General features: G+C 37.0%; 2 protein-coding genes and 3 non-coding genes across 5 annotated transcripts; 1 reads left to right on the plus strand and 4 right to left on the minus strand.

Annotated features, from left to right (window-relative positions):
• Positions 1–648: 648 nt before the first annotated feature.
• On the minus strand, positions 649–3,884 carry LOC121314435 (60S ribosomal protein L17). Its single transcript, XM_041247710.1, has 6 exons — positions 3,777–3,884; positions 3,631–3,671; positions 2,878–3,012; positions 2,055–2,153; positions 1,400–1,591; positions 649–729 (listed from the first exon to the last, which is right to left on the minus strand). The coding sequence occupies exons 1-6, from the start codon at positions 3,814–3,816 to the stop codon at positions 682–684; spliced, it is 555 nt and encodes a 184-aa protein (XP_041103644.1). The 5' UTR covers positions 3,817–3,884; the 3' UTR covers positions 649–681.
• LOC121326126 lies at positions 1,268–1,334 on the minus strand. Its single transcript, XR_005951427.1, has one exon. It is a non-coding gene; the product is annotated as a small nucleolar RNA SNORD58 (small nucleolar RNA).
• LOC121325831 lies at positions 2,296–2,362 on the minus strand. Its single transcript, XR_005951372.1, has one exon. It is a non-coding gene; the product is annotated as a small nucleolar RNA SNORD58 (small nucleolar RNA).
• LOC121325863 lies at positions 3,169–3,237 on the minus strand. The gene has a single exon (XR_005951378.1). It is a non-coding gene; the product is annotated as a small nucleolar RNA SNORD58 (small nucleolar RNA).
• Positions 3,885–13,774: 9,890 nt separating the features above from the next.
• LOC121314452 (homeobox protein Nkx-6.1-like) lies at positions 13,775–17,810 on the plus strand. Its single transcript, XM_041247745.1, has 3 exons — positions 13,775–14,797; positions 15,409–15,581; positions 16,731–17,810. Exons 1-3 carry the CDS (start codon positions 14,272–14,274, stop codon positions 16,971–16,973), a joined length of 942 nt encoding a protein of 313 aa, XP_041103679.1. The 5' UTR covers positions 13,775–14,271; the 3' UTR covers positions 16,974–17,810.
• Positions 17,811–18,054: the final 244 nt, after the last annotated feature.

The following is an 18,054-nucleotide window of genomic DNA, read 5'->3' on the forward strand; positions in this document are numbered from 1 at the left end:
TTCAGGACTGCTGTTCTGTACGTAGTTTCTCATTTTCTTTCAGAACTGTACTACATAAAATATGTGCTTACTATGTGTGTACATTAGTTCGTAATTTATGTGCTAGATTGAGGCTTCTGTCTCTTAAGGGCGTTACACGTACATAGTGTTGAGCGTTTGTTTACTGTGTTTTTTTTTTTTTTTTTTTTTTTTTAGTAGGGGGAGAAAAAAATACCTTAAATGTTTCTTTACCGATAGCGTTTATTTAAGGGCAGCCTCTACTATAAAGCTGATGACTGGTGTCAATATGAGGCCGGCACCAAACTGAAGTAATACGGCAAGTGTTATAAACTAAGCTGGTGGAATAGCAGTTTCTATTATACTGTATATATTGCAATGACCCAGGACTTATACTGTTGCAGGACTGGTCTACAGAGCCCGTTTGTGAGATTGCTAGCAGGGAAGCGGTAAGCTTGCCTCAGCCGGGATTGGTGGATGACATCCAGGGAGGCAGGCACATAAAAGCATACAATGTGCTGCTGAAGAGTGCAAGACTATTTGGTTTTGGTGTGGCCCAGGGAATAATTGTCCCAATAAACCATGTATTCCAGTACCTGCAAATTGTGTGTTATGTAGAAATGTAGGATATCACAATCACACACACGCAAGTTTTGTCCTGGATTTTGTTTATTTATATACATCTTACTCCCGAGCCATGAGCTTCTGCTTCTTCAATTTCTTTTGGGAAACCTATAGAGGGGAAGAAAAAGTCATGTTTAGCAATAGTAAGAAAAGCTGTAGACCAATCTAGACAAATACAGTTCAACATGAATCTTTCAACCACACAATATTTTACCTGCCAAACGAAAAAAAAATCAAAACAGTCAGATTTTTACATGCGTTCCTGACTGCAATCTAGCAGGGCTATTATGGAGAATACATGTCACCATTTCCAATACATGTATAATTGTACACTGGTTCTTTATTAGTCCTTGTATGATATTTCATTCTAGGTCGAGGCCTTATGAAATACATTGGAACTGTAAATTGATACTGAGTTTGTTCGGATAATGCTAGTTATAGATAGAGGTTTTGAATAATCAAGTGGAACCTCGACTATAACACTACATCTAACAAACCAATCAACAATAACCTGGAAGTTAAGACTTAACTGTCCATTTCCAAAAAGCGATGCTTTTAACCATTACAACCTTAGTCAAGTTTATAAAGAAACACAACTTGGAGGAACAGGAACTTAACATATAGAACTGGTAGAAAACGGTCTTTGGTTGCTCAGAAACTAAATGTTATTTTCATGGTTATTCCAAAGGTGTCCTAAGAAGTCATCACTGCAACCAACACGTCGCTCTACAGACATAGTACGTCGTGTAAAAAAAAAGGAGGAAAAAACACAACCTACCTTTTTCTTCTGAGCAACCTCCTCTTCTGGCTTGGGAACAATCTGTTCTTTCTCAGTGAGGATCATCTCAATATGGCAGGGAGAGCTCATGTAGGGGTTGATGCGGCCGTGAGCACGGTAAGTACGCCTGCGCATCTTGGGGGCTTTGTTGACCTGGATGTGCTCGATCACCAGAGAATCCACATCAAGACCCTAAATCACACAAAGGAAAGGAAGATACAACACATCAGACGAGGTACAGAAAAAATTCTTCCTAATAGAATTTTTGTTTTAAGGAAAGCATATTTGAAGGACTTAACAGTGTAACTAGAGTTGTAAACATTTGTTTTCATGGAAATTCCAAAGGTGTCAAAGAATGCAAACAAAAAGGGAGCCACCAACTTGCAAAAAGTTATAAGAATACAAGGACACTATTACACTCAGTCATGATGCACCCTTGAGGGGATTAAGCACTATAACTCGTTGATCAGATGTTTAAAAATACACGTCAAACTAAGAGGCAAGACATGTCTATACTGTTTAAATTGTGCCTAGAAACGAGATATTTTCTTTATACAGCCTATAAAAGGGGCAAAACACTGCTACATTTCTATAGGAAGATTGTAAAAAAAAATAGTGGAATAGAATACATTGCATAGACAAGTTTTGAAAGTACCTTGAGCTCAGCATTACTCTCCGCATTCTTCAGCATGTGGAGCAGGAACTCTGCGCTCTTCTTTGGCCAACGTCCCTGTGTCCAATCCCACTGCTTCGCCTAAACATGGAAAAATGTGAAGTTATAACAGTAGGTTCTTTTTTTTGTTGTTTACCATATAATAGTTAAGTGCACTTCAGTAAATCTAAAGTAGACTGAAATGATTCTCTCAGACTACACACTGTACAAACTAAGTGGTAAGGTTGCTCAGATCAAAAAATGTTTTCATGGTTTAATCCAAAGGTGTCCTAAGATTGTCATCATTGCAACCATGACCTTTACTTAGTAAGGTTAATTTTACCATTGAAGACAATGCAAATGAGAAAATCAATACATTCTAGCACACTTCACTGTGCAAATGATCACTCAAGTACAAATCTCCTGATTTATAACCCGCTTCACACGTAGTACAGACAACCCTTACAGATAAAACGGGGCAGCCCTACCAGCACGAGTTCCTTCAAATACATTAAAATATGCTACACTTCCTTAAACCAAATAAAAGGGCATTCTGTACCGTTTAAAAGATTTAATTTTCACATCCACTGACTACTATATATGTTTTGTTAGTTGAATGGCTGTATGAGTTTAGACATGATATGGGGCCATCATTTACGTCACCATTTCTGTTTTCTAACTGCACAGAACTTTTTGGTTGCATAAATGCAATTTAAACTTACCAGTACCACATAAATAGAAATTTGTTACACAAGGCAACAAACATGCATGCATGCCAATGACAGTGAACATCTCACACAGGTGTCAAAAGTGCCACTGAATTTACCTGAGCACACCGTCCAACTCCTCCATTGTAGCGACGGAAGGGGACGCACTGGCGCTTGACCACCACATCCTTCAGGTACTTGGATGCCTTGCGGATGTGCATTCCCTTGATGGCCTGGGCAGTCTCACGGGTGTTCTAATTTTGAAACAAAAGTGAAATAAAACACATTACACTTCATTGGAACTGCAAAACAAAAAGTGGATTCTGGGTTTTTTAATGTCATGTGCCACAAATCCTAACACTTTCAAAATCAATTTGCCACTATGTGCTAAACTGCACTTGAGTGTTTAAGTTGCTCAGCTTTATATAGGTATTGTCATGGTTAACTCCAAAGGTCTCCTAAGTTGGTCATCATTGCAACTTAACACTATTTATAGTGGTTCAGACTCAGATAGGAAGTTAGAGCTCTATCTATCCTAAAATTATGGTTACATCTTTGTATGTTGGTATTAACAAAAATGAACTCCAACTTGCTACAGTGTACAAAATAGACCTTGGATCACATAGTACATGGCCCTTGACAGAATATAACCACTGAACTTCAAGTCTGTTCATAAGGAAGCCGAACAACATTACCAGTTTATTTTAATTGCATTAAGAAACATTTAAACATCTCCCTAAATATGTACAATTTGTTATTTAATAGTGCTGGGTGGAGTCACCCAGGTTACTGAATCAGCTACACTAAAACAAAACGTGAATATAATCAGTCGTTTGTTGGCCACGTAAACTTTACAGAAAAGGAAGCATTACCTTGAAATGCACGCGGAGATTGGAACCCCTGGCCTTGCATGCTGTCAGGAATGTAAAGAGACTGAAGTATTACAAACCGACAAGCTAGCAGTAAATTGTGAATGTTAAAACGATTTAAAAACCAGCTTAAAAGTAGTTTCACTTACATTTTGTAGGATTCTCGGGATCCAGTGAGTAGCGGACCATTTTCAGAGATTAACTGCAAACAAGACAGGCGAGAATGATAATATTCACAGCAAACACGCAATTGATACATTCATTAAAAAAAAAAAAAAAACTGTTAGCGTTTATTAATGTACGTACAAAAAAAAACACGTTCTTTTAATATTCCAATACAGCCACCCGGAATAAATGCACTGATATTGTCATTGAATTAACTACATAAAACGTGTACAGATCTGAGGACATTTTTGTACACCACCCCGAAAAGTGTAACTTTTGTAAAACGGTGCCATTCAATACGTTTCAGCTTTCGACTCTAGATATTGTTGGTATTACACTCCCCCGACATGTACTGTAACATCCAAACTGCGCTTTGTGTTCCGGCACAAATTAACAGCAGTCAGCCATGATAGTATCAATTCACTTTCAACATCGGTAAATGTGTTTTTAAATATCCACAATAATAAATCGCCATATATGGATAACCACAGTCACTGAGTATAACTAAAACACTCAGCAAGCACTTGATCAATTTAATGTTTAAGATGGTTGAGATATTTAATGGATTTTGATTCCATTCCCTCTGCCTGAGCGCTCCAACATTACTTACTCACCTCAGGCCGCGGAGGGAAGAGGGACGGCAAAGCACTCTGGGAGCCCAAATCGAGCAGGAGATTCTCGTGCGAACTGTGGAACGAGATTTCATCGTGAGGGACCGTCGAAAAACTCTCAAACACCGATTTACAAGGGTGTTCGCCTGATAGTTTTTTATGTTGTTTTATTTTCAAGGGTGTACATACAACAATCTGGAACTTGTATTCAGTGTAGCTTACTTTACTAACTTACTGGTTTGATCAGTATCTTTTTTTTTTTTTTTTTTTTTTTAATAAATACGATTCATTTTAAAATGACGCAAAATGTGTTCCTGGTATACCAGAATATGAAATACGTTATGGTATTATTATTTTTTACCACCTGACAAACAATTCTGGCATTGTACATTATGTTTTCCAAACCCAAATAAGTAGGAGTAATCATCACGCCTGACTAAATAACCACCTGCAATTACCAATTCTCATTCTAGCCTGTTTTCTTTATTGTCTCATAAGTCATATTATACTGTAAAAAATGTCTGACGCCGAGATTTTATTATGTGCGTCTGTGCTTGAACTGTGTGTGTGTGCGGACTTTGCTGAACTGTGCAAATTGTAGTAGTCCCGTATCGGGTCTGGTCCGCGGGTGACCGTCAAAGCGGGTTGGGTTCGGGTTGGGTTCGGGTCGGAATGTGAACTTTTTCGCGGCTCGCGGTTCGGATGCGAGTCAAAAAATAATAACTTTCGTGTCAGAATTTGAATCGCCATAACGTTTTCTGTTCGTTCAACGTGCTCGTCTGTAACCCTTTCACAAGTAACGTATTAGACGGGAAATTGTACCGATGTTGTGTTATTTTTATGTACTGTACGTGGATAAAAAGTGGTACGCATCGCACAGGCCTAAACAACTTAATTCCACTTAGAAAGCATGGAAGCCTATTCAAATCTGACACGTTATGCTGTTTTCGGTCTTTTTCATCTTTTAAAATTTAGTTTATATATTTTTCCACTGGTATCAAAATAGTATGCAGATATTTATCACATACAAGAACTTTTTTTTTACTTCTGCAACTTTGTGGTGGACTTCTCATTTTGTCTTTTTTTGTTGTGAATTGTTTATTTATTTTTAGAGAAACTGATGGTCTGTTTCCAGTTTAAGTTTGCAAAAAAATGAAATTAATGGTTTGAAAAAAAAAGATGTGTAATTAATAGTAAATGTACCACTGTTTGACAAAAGGAAAACACATCACAATTGATTGCACCTGTACCAAAATCTCACAGTTCACCACTTTCTAACATTACATGGGTCAAGTTTTGGTACGTATACCACATTGTGACGACATACCATTTTATAACACTACGCTGTTTTTTCCTGCACTAAAGCAGGAGGCGATTAGGGAGGAGTCAGCTGACTAAGCAGTGTTCTCTGTTTGTATTGCCGCTTGTTTGATACATTGCAAGATCCTTTTATCATGTCTGCTAGGTGATATTAAAAATGTCTGGATGAGGTCAAACAAAAGTAGCATAGAGTTTATATCATATAGTGGATAATAGTTTGAGAGCTAAATCAGAAGTGGGGAATTATTTTGGAATCATAGTAATTATGTTTTTGTGAAAAACAGCCACACAACTGGTACATCTTTGCAAAAGCACAGGTGTAGCTCCCTTTCACCTGAGTGGCACGATAGGAATAGACAGGTATTTTATAGTAAAGTAGAGATAGTTAATATGGTACAATGTTAAAATATATCCAGACCACTAGAGAAAGCTACCATGCTGTATAGCCTATTGCAGCGGTTCCCAAACTGTGAGTCACGACTCCAAGTGGATCAATGAATGGGATCGCGAGAAGCCACCTTGAGAAACGTGCTCGGAAATACGATGAAGCTTTCCTTGAGTATGGCTTTACCAGTGTATTTGTGAAAAATGAGGAAAAGTCAAAATGCCTAATATGTCACAATGTGTTATCTAGCGAAAGAATGAAGCCAAGTAAATTTCAGCGTCTCTTGGAAACCCTTCACAAACAAGGGCATCATTTGAGGTGAGCCACCATATCACACAGGCCAAGAAGCCTCACAAAATTGGGGAGTCTTTAATTTTGCCCACTGCAGTCGATATAGTGAGAATAATGTGTGGTGAAACTGAGGCGAACAAATTTAGCGCCATACCGCTCTCCAACAACACTGTGAAGCGAAGTATTGAGGAGATAGCAGCAAATCAAGAAAACACCCTTGTGGAATGTCTGAAAAACACAGATGTTTTTGCACTCCAGGTTGATTTGAGCACTGAGGGGCATGATGCACATTTCTTAGCTTTTGTGCAACACTTATGGGAGGGTGCAATTCTCAAAGACATTCTGTTCTGTCTCCCTCTTCCAGAACACAAGACTGCACAAGAAATATTCAATGTGCTACCTGGATACATAAAGGACAATGATATCCCGTTCGATCGCATGGTGGGTTTTTGCACAGACAGGGCTGTGTGCCTTATAGAGAGTTGCTCCATCTGCTGTGTGGACTCACTGCATGATCCACAGAGAGCAACTGGCAGCTAAAGATTTAAGAACAGAGCTAGGTAAAGTCTTGCAGCAGGCCACATCTATGGTGAACTACATCAAGCCTTACCCGCTTCGCTGGGGTCTGTTTACAAAACTGTGAAGACATGGAGTCCGATCACAACGTGTTGTTGTTCCACGCTGAAGTTGGTTTGCTCTCAAGAGGAAGGGTACTAGAATGATTTTTTTTTAACTGCGAGAAGACCTGCTTGCCTGTGCGATAGACTGCAAAAAAACAAATTTGTCAATTTTCTCTGATCAAAATAAGACGTGCCTTCTTGCATATGCCACAGGTATATTTGCAAAACTAAATGAATGGAATGTAGGTTTGCAAGGAAAGAACACCAACATCTTTCAGCTGAGTGATCGAATCGCAGCAGTCATGAAACAAATGGCTTTCTGGAAGAATAATCTTTTAAGTCAAACTATGAATCCTTCCCACAGCTTTGCAAGTTCCTGGCTGACAATGAAATTATTCAGCTTCTCACACAGCTCATGGCTGAGCATCTCAGCCAGCTGGAGACACAGTTTGCATTCTTTTTCCCCCGACTTAGACATGACAAAATATGATTCAGTGCAAAACTGCTGAAATCGAACAACGAATTGACATGTACTGTGATCGACTTTTGCGAGGAACATATGCCTGACTTTGTCTCCTGGGGTTCTGGTTCAGTGTGATGAGTGAATATCCTGCACTCTCAACACATGCCTTAAAGCTGCCAGGTGCGCCCAATGATCCTCTGAACCCCTGGCCATGCTTCCTACACGTAGTAGGAGTCATTGCTGGTGCAGAGTTGCATGCATAGCCCCAAACAGTAAAGCATAAGGCTACAGACAGAACGATTCACTCTTGCAAACAGAAAAGCTGTGGGTCGTCCAGTTCTGCACACCAGAGTCCTGCGCAGGTCCAATTTTTATGACCTGCTTCCAACCCGGACCCGCTACTACAGGACCCAACCCGAACCAGCAACCTGCTGCAACACCGTCTTCTTACCCATGACCCGACCCGCTTTAATAAGTCCTGCAACCCGACCCAAACCCGCAAGTGTTTGTCATTTACCTACTGTCTGTGCCAACTGACTCTCACACTCTCACATTCACACACAGATATCTCTACCATTCTCCACAGATTGAATTTATACAATAGGCCTGAGGTTCCCAAACTTTTTTTCCTGCACGACCCCATTTTGAGACTTAAAAACGTAAGCTTGCATGTTGTGACAGCTTCTCAGAATCTGGCAGTGTGGTTGAAACTGCACATCTAATTTCTTATGTTACATACACAGTGGTTCAATACTGAGACTTCCTGCACACAAGTGCGGAGAATCCAGCTTCACACAAATAAGTGCTGGCAAATGGCACTATCAGGAACTAGGGGAAGGGTTCGTGGACAGCCTATTGATTGGATGGTATGCTTATTACTGTAATACATTTTTGCAATGTTGTGGGGTCTGGGGGGGGGGGGGGGGGGTTGTAAAGATAGCAGCCTGCACGCTCGCTATGTGGTGTGTTAGAGAGGTGCTATTTGTTGTTGCTGTGAAGAACCCGCTGAATTGCTGTAACCTGCTATAACAATAAAAGCGTTATTGTTTGGAAGATTCCTGCTGCCGCAGTTTGTTCCTTCTTCGTTAATTTATTACAATACTTTAGTCTACATTAGACTCCAACTATTCTATAACTGACTTTCTTTTACTTGTTTTGCCTATTCCACATGACATCAACTAAATTCAAGTCTTATGAACTTGAGCCTTGTGCATGCAGGTTTTCCATTCTGGTCAGCTCAAAACGCCAAAGGGAGCAGTAGCAAAGTGAATAATGCCATGTCCCTGGTAAGTTTACAGTAGCGTTGGTAACGTTCTATATATGCCAGTCGTGTCTGTTTTAAACTGTCTTGAACAATATACAGTATAGCTTTTGGTCTGGAGCAATATTATCCCAAACACACACGCTGCAAAAGGTAATAAGCACAATATAAAGTAAGCCCTGGCCTCTGGTCAAGATGTTAATCTAATAGAGAACGTATGTCAGGATTTACAGTCACAGGTAACTGAGGTTCTGGTTTAAGAGAGTTTACTTCAACCCTATAGGTTGTTGCTGAAGCCTGGTGTTATTGGTATCCCGCAGCAATAACACAGCTATGCTAATTTGATAGCTATTTTGGAACAAATGTTTTTTTCACCTTTGTAGGTACCCATGATAGATGCTAAGTAAAACTAGTCTACAATTAATTGTATCTTATTGATAAGGGACTGTGGCAGAAATATAGTTCTGGTTAAAAATCTCCCTCCTGACCTGTGAGGGCGCTAAGTAGCAAAAGGGGAAGTCTTTGGACAAGCTGGCCTAACAGTTCATTTCCTGGTCGGGAAGTCGGTCAGCCTGGAAGAAGGCGAGAGAATCGGATAGCTTTTCTTTCGCTTGTTTTTTGTTAACAGACTAGAAGGACCGTGAAAGACACAGAGAATTGTGTTTTGAGAATATTCGTGAGTGTTTGTTTGTTTTACGTGTTGTTAGTAATTATCTTGTTTGTTAATCACCAGACAGCTAAACACGATTCCGGACTGTCGCTTTGGGCCCGCACCAGCCGGAACAGCACTTCACCACTGTCACAAAATACACCTGTTATCACCCTCCGTGCATTACGCATTGTTGTGTATTACCGGGGCTTATTCTTTTGGTCAACACACCCGGATTAAAAAAATAAAATAAAGCTTTCCAAACTGGATTACACTTGTCTGTGATTATTCCTGCACTGCATCACCTCTGCACCTGTTCGCAATCAGCAACCACTTTGCAACAGGGACAGAAAAATCTAGGCTGAAGCAATCAGATATCCCATGACAAATCACATAGATAACAAAAGTGTAAAGGATTAAAAATATGTTTCTGTGCTTTGCATGGGACAATAATGTCTATTAACATAGGTGTCAGTAATTTCAATAAATGAGGTGACTGTTCCAGTAAGAGTTTATCAGCCAACAGCCATCTGTCAAATTGATACAAGAATAAACGGTACCATATTGTTATACCATATAGAAATTGATTCAGATGTTTGTCTAAATCTTCTTGTCTAAATCTTAGTGCTTATAAGGTTTCGTTTTAAGCTCTACTCTATTTTGAATGTAAGAATGCATCCCCAAAAAGAACACTGTGTTTACTCCAACTGGGAGTGCATAAGAGATCTTTAATTATTTTATGTAGCGTTTGGTTTTAGTAAAATTAACAGCTGTTTTTCTTCATCCAAAAAAGGGAGTTAATTTAAGACAAGTAAATATGCTTCAAACCTTCTCAGCTTCCAACACTTGCTTTGTGTTAAAAGATTATTTTATTGTACATCGACTTCATTATGCAAACACATGGTTTCCATTTAACCACTTTTATCTGGAATCTGTTGAGGTGAGACTATTCCAGCCTTGAGCCTTATCAGCTCCCTAAAATGCTTGTATTGGTTTACATGTGAATGAGTAGTTATAGTTGTGTTATGCTGTCTGGTGTACCTTTATTATTTGTTAATAAGATACTTAATAAAGTTATTGTGTGTACAACAGTTAGGAGTGGGAAAGACCCACATTTGTTTAAGGGAAGAGTGGAATAAACCTGCATTCATTGTTTTAGAGTGGAATAGCCCTGGATTCATTCAGGCAGAGAATGAAATAGCCCTGTACTGGGGCATTGGAACAGTCCCACGTTGGCACCAGAAGCTTGTATGTCTTGGTTAAAGCTTCAGTTGTTTATTCATGTATTTTTTTGCAAACTGGTCACTACTTTAATGTGCATTTTCAGGAACGTGTTTTATATGTTTGAATACTTATACATTTCATTTGAAAATGAAAGGGGTGGGTAGCTCCACCTCACCCTATAAAGAAGCATTGGTATATACTGAAAACAGTTCAATATCATGGGGTCTCTGTTAGTGATATAAGCAGCAGCCACAGGTAAACCCAGCATGGCTACTTCTTCCATCTCAAAGTGTATTGTGTTTAGTGATATTTGTATGAGGTCAATACATTGTTGGTTAAACTGAGTCTAAACCATTTAGATATATTGATAAAAAATAGGACCACTGAGTCCTGCAGAAGCATGATTAGGAGTTCCAAATTCAACGTGTCATATTTGGAACACTTTAATTAGGGGGTGTGTTCTTTCACTTGTTAAGTGGAGTACTTTCAAATTGGCGCCTGGATTCAACCAGTTTCACCGCTAGGTGGTGCTGAAGCACAATGTTATGTCATTGGCTACATTTCAATCTAAATCTAAAATGGTGTCTAATTTAATGTGATAGACAAGTGGAAATATTAAGTATTCATTACAAATGTGTTATTTTTGTTCTTTAAAAGGGAGATTCTAAAAAAAAGTACAAGAAAAATAATAACTACCCCTTTTTAATCTCTCTCTCTATATATATTTGTATAATGGCCATATATTAGTGATTCCTGTTTATTGTGAAATATAACAAAAAAAAAAAAAAAAAAAAAAAAGCTGTTTTTTTTGTTTTTTTGGGGTCCAAACCCAGGTTTACTGAATAACTATTGATACTGTGACATGGCCACCGGTGAACCACAGCTAGTATGGTTACCAATGTTATGATGCCTACGGAGAGATGCACGACCCAGGTATATATATAAGCTTATCGAATCTTTGGCCGAATGTATATATATATATATATATATATATATATATAATATATAAGTATATTCTATAATAATATATATATTATATATATATATATTATATATACAGGGTATATAGGATAATTATTTTAATTATTTATTTATTGTTCTATGCTAACCGTAACATTAAGCATGTCATAGTCTCCAAGACATAGGATATATGTGTATGCGCTTAACCTTCAAAATGTTTTTTATAAGAGGAGTTGTAAATTGGGTCTTTATGAGGAACTACGTTTCAATTTTTGCACTTTTAACATTAACGTTTAGTCTCAAGCCAACAAACTGTGTTCAATACCCAAGGGTAGGCTTATGTCATACATGATTAACTGCACTTATTGAGACCACTGGTGCCGCAAGGAGTTAACATGTAATTCAGTTATGTCCCAAAAACTGTATTTGGTAAAACAATGTATTATTTATTTATTTATTTATTGTTTTTTTTTTTTTTTACAAAAACATGTATATGCATTTTAGCAATGTAATTTTTTTATTAACACGGGGTTATTTGTTGAATTCATACTTGAATCTAGACAAATGACATTCTCTAAAAGTCTGCGCTTAATGCAGACTTTTAGAAACATCTGTCAAGTTTAAATGACAGTAATGACGACTTTTAGGCTGAAATACACTACTGTAGTAACAAATTTACAAATGTTCAGTTAAGTTAAATTAGTACAGAAAACCTATGGAATAAGAAATTACAAAACAAACAAAAAAAAACTGCACGTTTTGGGTTTCGCTTAAGAAATCATCGCTCTTCAGAAAATAGAAGAATATTATGAAATAAAATAAACGATATTAACAGCAACTATTAGTAAGCAATTATTTTGAATGTTATTTAAATATACAGACAACATTGTATTAATTAGCCTACCCTATATATTTATTTACATGCATACCGTGTTAATAAGAATTTCTGTTGCGTTAAGTGCACTGAGCTAGTTGTTTCTCAGAAGAAACTGTATATGAAAATAAAAATAAAAAGGATGAAAAGGGTTAAGAAAAAAATAACTTGTATATATCGAATTGTTTAAGAAAATGTACATTGGCATCCATGAAAAAAACGCAGAAGGCGGCTGTCAATTTAATTCTGTTTTCTAAACAGACTGAATGTGGACGTAAGTAAAATACAATACAAGTTAAACAAATAATGAATCGCATCTAGCTGATTGGTGAATGCAAACACCATGGATCGTGCGCTTCTTATCATTACGCTATTCAAAAATACATCTGTTCTTATTGTACCTTTTGTCTTTTTTGAATGACCGAATTGAAAAAAAATCGCTATATAGGCTAATTAACAGTAATAGTGCCTCGGTTTCGCTGATGCACAAGCAGGGCCAGTATTCACGCCTGTTTAATTCTAAGCAGTAGCTTCCGAATATTTTAATACAGTCTCTATTATATTATAGCTACACAATAAAGTGACTACAGCCTTTTCTGGAAATAGTTTGGAGTGTATAATCAATCATTAATAAGTATGATAAAAGAGAGCAAAAACCTACCTATAAATAACTTAAAAACAATATCAACAAGAAAAGCAAACATTTGATAATTTCCACAGCTCATATAATAATAATAATAATAATAATAATAATAATAATAATAATAATAATAATAATAATAATTTAAACATAGCAGTTAAACCTTTTATCAAAACAATGCATAACCTTCTGTTTACCCCCCAAGACGTAGATTGAGATGATCTCTGAGCAGCCTAATCAGTGCAGTCAGTATTTGCGCTTGTTTAATGGCCAATAAATTCATCAGAACAAACCTAGCCGTATGACACTAAATTCATTTGCTTAAAACAGTTAATATGCACTGAAATATATTGATTAAAAAAAGTCATATTAATACAATATATTTAAAAGAGAAAAGAAATAATGACGTTTTCCAAGAAAATGAGGACAGATGTCCGAGTGTTTTTGTAAAGGGCGACTGAATTGACTGGTTTTATGTTGTACCTTTAGACATTTAAACTGTCCAAAAGCATTGATTTAATGCAAATTAAGTACTGAGGGAGCCAATAAGGAGGGGGCTCACACGTTCAGTTGGTTCTTTAGTAATAGACGCTCCTGACGTCATGGAGGTTTTTGCCCAATAGGAGTAGAAAAACACACCTCCAGCTTCTGAGTGACATTCTCAAAGTTTTGACTTCAGCTGCTTAAGGAGGCCGAAAGTGATGAAAATGTTCTATTACCTCCGAGGGCTTCATCCAAACTGGCAAGAAAATACTTTTTATATATAGGTTTTTTTTTTTTTTTAAATCAAATCAAGAAAGCAAAGAATGCAATGGATACAGCAATGCGATATGTAAGATTTGCAAGGTTATAAGACAAACAACAAATCAGGATTTCTTTTAGCATTAGGTATGAGTAGGTGAAGTGTGGCGGCTATTGTAAATTCGGGACCTTTGCTGTAAGATAACGAAGGAAATTAATCGACAGCTGTTCGTAAATAAAAGAAATACAATCTTAAAAAATCAGTGTTTTGGACATTTCTGTACAAATAGCCTTGTTATTTCCCTGCGATATATATTGACAAAGCGAGAGATAGTTGACATTTTATTCATGCTGTTTTGGCTGAAAACCTTTTCCGTTTAAGGATATAGCATAAACAAAACTTAAGTTAGTTTCCTTAGTTTTAAATTAATTTATCAGTAATGTTAGCGGTGGGGCAAATGGATGGGACTCGTCAGAGCGCTTTCGTTCTCAGCAGCCCTCCATTAGCAGCTCTGCACAGCATGACCGAAATGAAGACTCCACTGTATTCTGCTTATCCCTTATCCGGCACCGGACCTACATCATCATCTTCACCGTCCTCCACCTCTCCGAACCCGGGAGGGATACCCGTGTCCTCCCCAGGGATCAAACCTTCACCGGGACTCTGTTCTCTTCTATCACACCAGCAGTACTTGGCCGCCACCCCCCATGGAATTAACGACATCCTTAACCGCCCCGTTGCAACTTCTGCTTCTTCTGCGGGGATTCTGTCGGGATTGTCCAGATTCAGCAGTCTGAGCCCCACTCCTCCGCCAGGGCTCTATTTCAGCCCCAGCGCAGCAGCTGCGGTTGCTGTGGCTCGCTACCCCAAACCCCTGGCCGATCTCCCAGGCAGGACCCCCATATTTTGGCCAGGAGTCATGCAGAGTCCACCTTGGAGGGATGCCAGATTTGCTTGCTCTCCTCGTAAGTATTGCATTAGTTTGACATTTTTGTGTTGGCTTTTTAATGCATTATTATTATTATTATTATTATTATTATTATTATTATTTATTATTATTATTATTATTATTATTATCATATACTTATGCATAAGTATTTTGAAATATTCCATAAAAAAATAATGAAAGAACCCGTGTAAGTTGCACAAGTAGAACATAAAATGAAAGTGTATGCTTGTCCAAAAACAGCAAATACTGTAACTTATATTACAGCAGATAGATAGGTCGATTGCCACGTGAAATTGTGTAACATTCCATGTTGACAATTCTATTTATCTGAAAAGCTCAGCATTAGTACTGCTAATTAATACCATACCACTAAAATCTGCTAAGGATAGCGTCTTTCTCCTAAGATGTACTGCATGACAAGTGATCATTTGTTAACAGGAGTTGTATGTTTGCTCCTGCATCAAAAAACAAACAAATGTGTACTATAACTTTTAAAACGCAAACCACAGAGAATAAAACGCTCAAAACTGTTTTTTTTTTCAAGTTGACCTAACAACTTCAAGTTTATATGTATAAATAAACGTTTTTTTTTTCAAGTAACATTGTTTATTTATTTTTTCTTTCCAGATCAAGGTTCAGTTCTTCTTGATAAAGATGGGAAGAGAAAGCATACCAGACCCACCTTTTCTGGCCAGCAGATTTTTGCCTTGGAAAAGACTTTTGAGCAAACGAAGTATTTAGCAGGCCCTGAGAGAGCGAGGCTGGCCTATTCACTGGGGATGACAGAGTCTCAAGTGAAGGTGAGATTATCCTGTCAAATATTAGATAAGAGAATAAAGAGCACACAGTACTGAGATTAAACACAAACCCCGCTTGAAACCTGCTGATAGATTTCAACAACTTTACATCTATTTATATCTTAAATTGACGTGTTGGACTTATGTCTTAAATATGTGTGTGTGGTCTCCTGGCATTATGGGGTAGTATACCTGAATTGTAAGGGCAACCACTGTATATTTTGTTTTTAAATATGAAGTCATTTGCAGCGTGTTAACAACATACAAAGCCTAATTAGAATGATTATTTATACATCATAAAATGTGCAGATGCTGCTATGTGTATCAAATGAAAACATTTGTAATTTAACACAACGTGTTCAGATTGCACACATCTTAATAAATAGAGACACCTTAAGAACCAACATGACATGCGTTGCTGTGCAGTCGCCTAGATGTCACGGCAATAACGTTTTGGATTATTGTTATTTTTGTAATCAATGCGAAGAGTGTATTTTCACTGCTTCTACCCTTTTTCAGTTATGCGCAAAGCAGGATGCTGTCCTGTGCATGCTTTGCTGTAGTATTAGTACACACACACACACACACACACACACACACACACACACACACACACACACACACACACATATATATATATATATATATATATATATATATATATATATATATATATATATATACACTTGTTGTATTCGTCGTGTATACGTAACCCGAAATAAGTTGTATTTTCAATTCAATGAAATTTGAAAACAAACAAAAAAAAAATATTGTGCCGCACAAAAAGGTTATGTAGGATAGATTATTTTGCAGCATGCCCATATTATAATTAACATGCCATTTCCTTAAATGCAATAATGAAAATAAATTAATAAATGAATATCCAATATGGCTTAGAAATAAAGCGATATAAAGAGCAATGTTAACTCTATTTGCGGTTTATTTATTTTCTTAGAACTGCGAATATGCGATATATATATTTTCAAAAATACAGAACGTCTACTTTGTTTGAAATGTACTGTAGCCATCACATTACTCGTGAAATACTATTTCTATTATTATTCTGTTGTTTCTCGCATTGGCTAAATGCTTCTTAATTGCTAATATACAAATCCAGTGTGTTTGAACTGTTTTATTCTTTTGGATCCTAAGGTTTGGTTTCAGAACAGAAGAACCAAGTGGAGGAAGAGACACGCTGCAGAGATGGCCTCGGCAAAAAAGAAACAGGACTCGGAGACGGAGAGGCTCAAAGGAGCTTCAGAAAACGAGGATGAAGACGACGAATACAATAAGCCGCTGGATCCCAATTCAGACGACGAGAAAATCACACAATTACTGAAGAAACACAAACCGACCACTTTGCACCCGCACACGTCTGAGAACGAGAGCTCCTAAAAGAACCAAGACTTGCAATTACAAACAGATAGCACTGAACTGTTCTGAACAGTGGACAATTTTCTCTAAGATGTATGTATTTTTTTATAAAGACTATAGAACACAGGAACAAGGATATATTTGAAGACTTTCGGAGGAAGCACTAATTGTTTTGATCTTGGGAAACAGACCCAGCGCTCCTTCGTTTGAGCAAATGACACGAGGTTATTGACCGGACTATTGCTGGGGATACTTGTAAATAAACGCGTGAGTGTATACTTAATAGAAATGACCTAACTGTGAATATTTATGTGCAAAATACCTTTTGTATAGAAAAGTTCGGTTTATCTTTCGAATCGCCTGCTTTCTTCAAATCTGTTTACTATTTCTTTGGTGACTTTTGTGAATTCTGATGACAAGCCTATTTTGTTCTCGATGACATAAACGATTTTTATTTTGTTAATTAGGTAGCTTTTTCTTCTGTAATGTCACCTTCAAGAATGCCATGCTTTTTTAAATTACTTTTCTTTTGCAAACTTCATTTTTCTTCCCAAGAGTGTTCTTCATTTGCACAACTAGTAAATTAATGTAATTTATTACTAATTTAAAAAAAAAAGTAAATGCCGTAATGGTGTTTTTTGGAAACGTCACATACAACATGAAAACCTTATTTGATGAAAAAAAAAGTTTTTATTCTCAAAGAGTTTTCTGTTTGACAACCCAAGAGAATAATAAATTGCTACCAGCGGTTAAAATTAATGAGCTTTGTAATATAAATATTATTAGAACATGTTTTGTCTCCCCAAGGTTTAAGCTAATTAAAATGTTTGAATTGGGCATTTTCATTATTTACTTAATTTATATAATATTGTTTACGTTTGTAACAGTGTTTGTATCTTGCAAAATGTGTATTGCAGGGTTATTATATGTAATGCACTTTTTTTATTAAAAAATAAATAAAACTCAGTTTGAATGGATTGTTTCTTGAACAAGTTCGTTTGTTTGTTGTTGTTGTTGTTTTTGCTATTTTCCTTTGGCCCTGTTGGTTTTAGTGCTTTATATTATTGATATTTTATTTAAAATGAAAGTTAATTCAGATTGA

This window comes from Polyodon spathula, chromosome 1 (assembly GCF_017654505.1).
Source record: "Polyodon spathula isolate WHYD16114869_AA chromosome 1, ASM1765450v1, whole genome shotgun sequence".
In the NCBI taxonomy this organism is placed as follows: Eukaryota; Metazoa; Chordata; class Actinopteri; order Acipenseriformes; family Polyodontidae; genus Polyodon; species Polyodon spathula.

Excerpts from the sequence above, each read along its gene's own strand:
- LOC121314435 (XM_041247710.1), bottom strand. The coding sequence starts at position 3,816 with ATGGTCCGCTACTCACTGGATCCCGAGAATCCTACAAAAT. Across the intron at positions 2,154-2,877 it reads GAGTTGGACGGTGTGCTCAG|GCGAAGCAGTGGGATTGGAC; the intron begins GTAAATTCAGTG and ends TTCCATGTTTAG. Across the intron at positions 730-1,399 it reads AGGTTGCTCAGAAGAAAAAG|GTTTCCCAAAAGAAATTGAA; the intron begins GTAGGTTGTGTT and ends TCCCCTCTATAG.
- LOC121314452 (XM_041247745.1), top strand. The coding sequence starts at position 14,272 with ATGTTAGCGGTGGGGCAAATGGATGGGACTCGTCAGAGCGCTTTCGTT. Across the intron at positions 14,798-15,408 it reads CAGATTTGCTTGCTCTCCTC|ATCAAGGTTCAGTTCTTCTT; the intron begins GTAAGTATTGCA and ends TTTTCTTTCCAG. Across the intron at positions 15,582-16,730 it reads TGACAGAGTCTCAAGTGAAG|GTTTGGTTTCAGAACAGAAG; the intron begins GTGAGATTATCC and ends TTGGATCCTAAG.